The sequence below is a fragment of the Poecilia formosa genome, unplaced genomic scaffold (assembly GCF_000485575.1).
Source record: "Poecilia formosa unplaced genomic scaffold, Poecilia_formosa-5.1.2 Scaffold344, whole genome shotgun sequence".
In the NCBI taxonomy this organism is placed as follows: Eukaryota; Metazoa; Chordata; class Actinopteri; order Cyprinodontiformes; family Poeciliidae; genus Poecilia; species Poecilia formosa.
The window spans coordinates 2,423-10,852 of record NW_006800283.1 but is presented as its reverse complement, the minus strand read 5'-3'; the positions used below and the strand labels follow the sequence as shown (position 1 = coordinate 10,852).

General features: G+C 36.1%; 2 protein-coding genes across 2 annotated transcripts in view; both read right to left on the bottom strand.

The window, feature by feature from the left end:
* The window catches only part of LOC103153242 (B-cell receptor CD22-like), an 11,830-nt gene extending 9,953 nt beyond the window's left edge, over nucleotides 1-1,877 (bottom strand). The window contains exon 1 of the mRNA XM_007574079.2: nucleotides 1,591-1,877. Coding sequence (XP_007574141.1) covers nucleotides 1,591-1,672 — 82 coding nt within the window. The 5' untranslated portion in view covers nucleotides 1,673-1,877. The remainder of the gene's footprint in view (nucleotides 1-1,590) is intronic.
* Nucleotides 1,878-4,997: 3,120 nt separating this feature from the next.
* On the bottom strand, nucleotides 4,998-8,424 carry LOC103153266 (B-cell receptor CD22-like; the record flags this gene model as incomplete). Its single annotated transcript, XM_016661804.1, has 4 exons — nucleotides 4,998-5,098; nucleotides 5,192-5,452; nucleotides 5,888-6,148; nucleotides 8,256-8,424. Coding segments are annotated over 4 exons (777 nt in total), but the record flags the coding sequence as incomplete, so codon positions are not given.
* Between the last annotated feature and the right edge of the window lie 6 nt (nucleotides 8,425-8,430).

Genomic DNA, 8,430 nt, shown 5'->3' with positions numbered 1-8,430 from the left:
ACTCCTTGTAATTTTTTTTTTTAAATCTTAAGTTAAATGGTGCACAATTTTAAATTGGTTAATTCAACAATGTTAAAAGTATAAAACGTCTTAATGGTGATTCTTAACCTCAATAATCAATTTTAGATCCATTGTTTATGTTTTGGCCTCTAGTTTGCTGAGCCTCAGACTGGCTCTGGTATCAGTCATGTGGTTAGGAATAATAACAGCAGCTTTATTATCATTATTATTATTATAACTATCATTGTTATAGATGCATCAATGTAAAGCTGAAGAAAGTCTCCTAGGATGATTTAAAGTCAGTCCTTCTGTGTTTGGAGCTGCAGACGATGTTTCCACATGATGAGTCTCTTGTTGCTGTTTTCTGTCACCATCTGACCACAAAGTGACTGTCAGATTAATCCAGGCTCAACAAGTCAACACTGAACCAAGCTTTATTAGCTGTTCAGGATTTAACATTCAATAATATTTTATTGATCCCCAAACAATCTGAATGGCAGTCAGATTTATCAGATTACCTTCAAATTAATTTGAACTGGTCCAACATTAAAGCCCAGTTTACAGTGAACTCTTTCCACTAAGATCCTGGCTGAGTTTACAGCAGCTGTGAAGAAACAGGCTGCTGTCATTCTGTCACTGGAGCCTGTTTAGATTCATTTACTGGCAGGTTTTTTTAATAAATGTTTTTCTTGTAAACTGTGTTTTCATATGCCTCATTTAAACATTTGTCTAACACTTCCCTCACAGTAAAAGTTCCTCTTCTGCACTGAAGAAAACCAGACGACTTATTTCTGTCTGTCTGTGAACTGAGGAGTTTGTTCTTTCATTTGCTCTGCATTTTGATTAGGATGTTCAGTGTAAATGTGTTTGCCGCTATGCACATTATCACATCATCCTGCTTTGTTTCCTGGATGTAAACATTCATCATGATTTAGTCGGAAATCCTTGCAAGTTTTTGCAAAAGTACAAAAGTGAAGTCATTTCTGTATCAGGTTCTAAAATGATCTTAGTCTGACCAAAAGGTCACAAAAACACAGAACAGATTCTCCCCATTTCTTTATTTGTCTAAATAAGATTATTTCTTATTTACAATGGATATACATGTAATACTTATGTATGAATGAAACTTCACGTGTTGGAAAAGTTAAAAATATTTACTTTTCCTAAAAGAATTCAACAAAATTCATCATTTTAGCTGAAAAAGTTTTCATCAGTCATTTCTTCATTATGCTCATTGCAACATGACAAAGATCTAATCTAATATGTCAAACACTTAGAGGAAGCTCTTGCAGTGAATTTTAAAAGTATTATTTAAATATTAGCAAAGACGACTGACACACAAAAAAATCTATCTTTGGAAAAACTATATAAAAATCTGTTAGGACTTTTTAAATATTTCAAAAAGGTCTATGCAGATTATTCATGACCTTTATTCATTCTTAACATTACAACACAAATATCCATAAATATATTGTAATCAATACATTTTTCCCCCTGAATCATTTTGCTTTAAATTCAGATTTTTTTCTTACTTCATAAAATCTGAAATCTAAATGTTTGAAGTGTGAAATAAAGTTTCCTGCTCTTTACCTGCTGCCATCAGAAGGACAATAACTCCACGGATCGCTGCTGAGAAACTCATAGCTGCTGCTTTCATCTCTTTATATGACATAAAAATGGCAGAGACTCTACTTTAGTCTGCAGAACAAAGTAACAGGAAGTTATTTTCCCACAGAACCTTATGCAAATGAGATGAAGAAGTTGTTTAGAATGAGCTCAGTTTCCTTCCTCTTCTCATCTGTGTGTGAGCGGCTAATGGCGACACATGATGGTAGTAGATAGGTTGTAGAAAAACGGGAAGAATTTAAAATATTCTGCTGTGTAATTCAACTCTGATGTAGAGAAATAAGAAATGTCTTAGGTTCTGTTTTTATAGTTAAAGGACAATGTGTTTTTTCTTTTATTAATTGTTCAAATGGATTTCTCAAAAATCATTGTTTATGTGATCAAACATTTGTAGGATTTTAAAAGCGGAAATCTTATCAATGGGAAGTTGAAAATAGAAAATAAAAAATGGTTCAACAGAAAAAACATTTTGGATAAATCAGCATCCAGCTGAAATTGTTTCGCTCTGATTTGATGTGGATAAAAGTTTGGTTGACTTGAAACGCAAAGAAGTAGACAGATGTGGATCCAGGAAGTTAGTAAGAAGAGCGTAAGAAGGCAGGTAGAAACGTCAGATGTGACGTTTCTGTTCTGATACCAATATTTCTAATAATGATGCAGTTTGAGAAAAGTGTGAGGAAAAACGATGTAGCATATACTAATGTCCCTTACTCACTGACTTCATATGAATTTTATTTAAATATAATTTGGTCTGGCTGGGAAACAAATATCACTCTGTTCTCCCACTCAGCCATTGTTGCCGTTGCTACAGTTTAGCATGCTCTGATGAGAAATACTCTTCTTTCATTGGTCACATAGATCCTCATTCTGGTGGGCTACTGCCCTCTCCCGGTCATATTATGTACTGCAATCATCTTCTACTGTACCTTGTTATACATTTCATGACTCAACATAAAGCAGAACATGATTCTGAAGTGGAATGAAAGTGGCATGTTTTTTTTGATCTCTTAGCCATAAAAATATATATTTTAAATGGTTGTTATTTCTAATCGGTTCCCTTTACTACAGCGGCTCTCAATAACGGCTCTTGTGTAAATTATTTCACTTAAAAAGACAAGAGTCATGGTTCCATCCTTACAAAGTTTATTTAAAGTGAATTATTAGCCAGCTTAAATGGTTGCATAAAAAGGTGGAACACCCCGATTGAAAAGCACAAGACGTCACACAGGAAACAGGATTCCTCCAGTGCCATAGAGGGCGCTATACAGACAGAGAACGTAATGCCTCAGACAGCACCGGATGCCACCAGCAAGGAGGAAAAAACACCACTGGAAAATCCAAGCTGAAGAGAAAATACAGTAAACAAATGTTAGAAATTATGGTCAGAACCGACCAGCCACGGATATGGCAGGCAGTATTAACATGTAATCAGTTTCCTCTGACTATCTGGAATGTGACTACAGATATCTAAGGATGAGTTTTAGACACAATTTAATTTTATACGTGGTATTTAAAGATATCTACATCCATATTCTGACTAGTAAGAAAAATTAAAGACATTCTGACAAATCAAAGTGCCTTTCAAAATATCTTACATGACGTCACCAGGTTTATTTGAAGAGTCCGACATCCGTAATTACTATTCAAAATATGTTGAATGTAAATATGACTAGTCAAAATTAGATTTTTACATATCTGAATTAAACACAGAACAGAGACAGACGGCGCCTGATTACCTGCAACAAAGCAAAGCAACTTTATGGAAACATGGAAGGAGAAACAAAGTCAAGCAGTTGGGTCACATACCAGCTCTGGTCCAGGTGAAGACACAGGAAGAGAAACAGAACAGGACGATCAATAAAAGTTGATCAATTCCAGTGAAATGCTTCAGAGAAACTGTGGGATGAGATTGGAGCGGATTGGAGAGAGAGGTGAACGGGATGTGAACTCTGTCAGGGTGAGCTCAGGTTTCTGCTTCTTGGATGTTTTAGGCGGGTATCACTGACCTGCTGTGCAGCTGGATCCCGATCCGGGTCCGTTTCATGAATCTGTTATGAAGTGAACGTACATTCAGATCGGATCCGGTCCAGAGTCAGTTTGCTGTCGTTCATATTCAGCTGACATTTCATTCATAGCAGATTTCTTTTTACTTCAACTTTTTGTGTTAAAACATCACCTGGAGAAAGTTGGGCAGCTCAGTTGCTCTGCCCTGCTGGTCTACAGACACACTGCCTGGTCAGCAGGCATGTGAATGGTGAGTTATATGCAGGGCTGTTATACTTATTTCTGGTGCCTAATGTTGAATTTGAAGGCTATAAGAGGCTTCTAGAGAAAAAAGTGATTTGCTGCATTGTGTGTGCAGAGATTGTAAGTCAGGAATCAAAAACTTTTATTATACATTTAAGGACATTTACCAAACAAAAACTCCCAGATATATGAGTTTGATTATGAAAATAAAAATGAAGATTTATTAAAAGCAAAAAGCAGATAAAAAACAGCAACACTTTCAACAAACTCTTATTCCAGCAACACCAACAAAACCATATTTTTACCAACGTTCTAAGCTTTTATATTCACAGATAAATATAATCAACACATAATGAAGGATTACATATGAATATATTAAAATAACATAGTAGAGTTCAGTCTCTGCAGGAAGGAGGAGGTGTTGATGCTCCCTCTGTTACAACCTTATATGGACTTCTTCTCTGCTCCTTCTGGTTTCACTCCAACCGTCTCCTTGGTTACGGGTCGTGGTCAACTGGGTTCATGACTCCTCCATGGTTGACCTTGACTGGTGCCAGGTGAATCCTCTCTGTGGCCTCTGCTGGATGTGAACTGAAGCAGCTGCATGCAAGGAGTCTGAAGGCCAGAGGGCTGACCTCTGACCTTTCAGCTTCTTTATGCAGCACAAGCTGGTATTGGCTTATTTCTTTAACATTTCATAACAGCTTACAATTGTTCTCACTATTTGAAGTCTTTATAACTCATAGACTCAATATGTACAAACTGTATCTGGGTTGATTTTGTTTTTTTATTGTTTTGTGTTGCATTTTTTTCTACATTTTATTTTAGTGAAATAAAGCACTGTACATTCATATTTTTTAAATCTTCTGTTTTATCCCTAATTATGCATTTACAGTAATTGATTAACAACAATGGACCAAAAACAGAAACATGTCATCATGTAATCCTGGGCTGATTGGTGAAGTTCAGATCAATGAATACTCACTATGTGATCTCACTAGTCCTTCTCTCCTCCATTTCTATTGGTTCAAATAGTTTTCTGTTCATTTTCATAGTTTTCAGTGTTCTGGATAAAAGACAATGCAAATATGTGTCAAAATGCAGAATATAAGGAAAACATGATGGAATTTCTCATTGATTTACCTTAAAGAAATAATCAGGACAAGCAGAAAGATCAGGATGAACAGAGTCAGCCTGATGATGATCGTTGTTGACATTGATTGACCTAATTTATCAGAACAAAGAAGAAATTTCTATTTCTGGTGAGACATTTTTTTTATGTTATAGTTGCCATGAATCTGTTCCTTCATTTCCTTACTTGCTACAACGTTCACAGTCACTGTGGAGTTATAGCGCCCTCTGCTGTTCTGAGCTTCACAGTTATAATTTCCTCTCTGCTGGACCATGATGTTAGTGATGGTGAAGTTTCGTCCTGAAGCTTTTGGTGCCTCCTCTCCCTCCTTGTACCAGGTATAGTTAGCTTCTGGGTTAGCATCACTGCTACAGGTCAGAGTCACCAGGCTGCTCTCCATGATGCCACCAGAGGGAGTCACTGACACAGAGGGAGGCCTGGGAGCATCTGGAGGAGAGGAAGTTATTATTACACACACGAAAACTGATTTTGGAACACAAGCTAACATTTATCATTTAAAATAAAGCTACTTGCTATGTATTAAAGCAGAAAATTAGTCCATGCTGACGACAGTGAAGGAGATTAATCCTTGTAGTTGTATAAGGATTAATACTTTAGGAATATTTCTATACCAAACAAATCTAAGACTTTACAGCAGCTAAGAAATAAATTTTATAACATTTTATTTTTGCCAGTAGAACACAACCTCTTACAGACAAATCTATAGTTTTCCTTGTTCTACTAATAGTCACTTCACAATTAATCTAAAAGGCACGAGTTTTCACCTTTTGACATTTATATCTGAAATAAATCAACATTCAGTGATATTCTTATCACCAAGATGCACCTGAACATGTTTGTAATGAAACCAGTTTGACTCACATGTGACCTGGACAGAGACGGGTCCAGACGTTTTCTCTCCCAGCTCGTTCTGAGCTGTGCAGTAATACTGTCCAGAGTCTGAGGACAGGATGGAGCTGAGGACAAACTGTTGGTCTTTACTGACAACTGATTGGTTGTTGTTCTTCCTCCAGGTGTAGTTAGCTGCTGGGTTAGCATCACTGCTGCAGGTCAGAGTCACTGATTGCCCCTCAGTTATCTGACCAGAGGAGATCAGTTTAGCAGAGAGAAACTCTGGAGCATCTGGAGGAAAAAATATAAAACTCAGCATTATATTCATCTGGATATTTTACCTCAGTTGTTCCCAAAGATTTTCTTCTGGGCTCCCCTATGGATTACAATGAAATCCTCCCCAACAAAGAAAAAAAAATCAACCAGACATAAACCTATACCCATATTTTGTTTTCAAACTCCACTGAAGTTTATTTCACACTTCAGGTTGCAACAAAACAAACTACAAACCATCTTCACAGTGAAACAGTTTTGTGTAACTGTGTGTTGTTTTTTTTGTTTGTTTTTTTTGTAGAAGAGTATCCTTTGCTGTCAGTGTTATTTCAGACATCTTTTTTTTTTAATTTGTAACAATATTCAACTTTGCTATCATCAATACAATTAAAAAAGCCTCTGTGAAAAATGGGGCTAAAACATGAACAGCTCTCTGAGGTTTTTTTTAATTATTATTCATCACGACCCCCCTGCAATGGCACTGCGCCCCCCATAGGGGGAGCGCCCCACACATGGGAACCACTGCTTTACTGATTGCCCCAGGAAAGTAGAGTAGCCAAAGAGAGTAAGGCTAGCTGACACAGGCTTCTAAGGTTCCAACACCAAATATTTCCAACAGAGGCCGTGTGCGTGAACAGGTTGTTTGGTTCTTGAACGTACTTGCAAGTTGTTTGAAAAAATACATACATTTTATGCCTTGAAAAAATATAGGTACAACAATTACTAAAAATGTCTTACAACTTAAATGAAAACAAAAAATAACTTTACCTGATGCTTCAAGTTCAAAAAGTGGCCAAAAAATCATTTCACAAAAGCTTCCAGTCATTATAGGGGAAATTAGCCACACAGTAAAGCTTAATTACTTAAATTAATAGGAGGATCTACAGGTTAACAAAGTCATCTAAACAATTCCAAAGATAAAAATGAATTATAAATTTGGGATCTAAGCTAAGTTAAACATATTCTAAAAGAAGAAAACAATAGATAGATGGAAATTACAATGTACAAAATGTCAACATAAATAACTACAACAGCAGCATTACTTCTTCATATTTTTACTTAAAAAGAAGCCATTGACAAACAATGACTCAGTTAAATGGCTGCTCAGAAATGTAGTAAATGTTAATAATCAGACATACCAAAATATATGCAAAGGTGAAAATTATTGTTTTTTATAAATAATAAAGAAGGTCTGCATAATTTTCAGTAGAAATGAGCTTTTTCTTTATTTAGCTAAATAACTGAAGAGTTATGGCGTGTTAGGACGAGTGTTGCTTCAAAAATGATATTACTCAAATAAAAGTAAAATGCTGTAAAACAAGTGCTGACATACATTTAAATAAAGCAATGCGATTAAATGTGACTAGTCATTAACCATCTCTGCTAGTTTGTGTGAATCTGAAGGATTAGGGGCCTCATGTATAAATCGTGGGTACGCACAGAAAATGTGCGGTGCCATATTTTACTCACAAGTCGGCATGTATAAGGATGAACTTTGCGTCACTTTACGCACACTTTTTCCTTGGAGTGAAAATGTGCGGCAGCCACGCAAACTTTTTCTGTGGACAATATCAAACTACAAAGTGTCAAAAATCAAGTAAATACACTGAAATCTGAATACATTCATTTAATTAGACCAAGAAGAATCAAATCCGATGTTTGTTTTAAAAAATGATTTTAATATTTTATTGTTTAAACGTAAACGATGAAACTGAACGCATTTATCCTCAGACAATAAGCTAGCACGCACACAAAATAAAGAAAATAAAAATAAAAAAAGAATGTGAAAACCTCACTCGAATGTAAATAATACTTTCCCTCAGTTTTTGTCTCTTAAAGATGTAAAGTTGGTCTGTGCGCCGAAGCGCATGAAATGCATCTATGGGGTAATTTCATTCCGACTAAAAAAAGCTGTGCTCTATTTCCGGCAAATTGTGATGTGCATGCGCACGGTTTTATACATCCGGGTTTTTTGTGCGCTGCACTTTTCTAAATTTGTCTGAACGCAAAGTTGTAGTGTGAAAACTGCGCACTCTTGTATTCATGAGGCCATAGGAGTTTATTGTATGGATAACATGGAAATATTGGCAGAATAAAATGTTAATATCATGAGGAGTAAACTTACACACAGAGGCAGAGCGGTGATTGTCGTGTCCTTTAACAGAACAGGAATATCTGTCTCCATCTCTGACTGAGACGAGTATAGAAGAAGTCTGTTCCTCCATTTTCTTCCCTTTGTTGAACCAAACATATGAAGGAGGTTTGGTTAGATCACAGCTGCTTTCACACTTCAGCTCCGT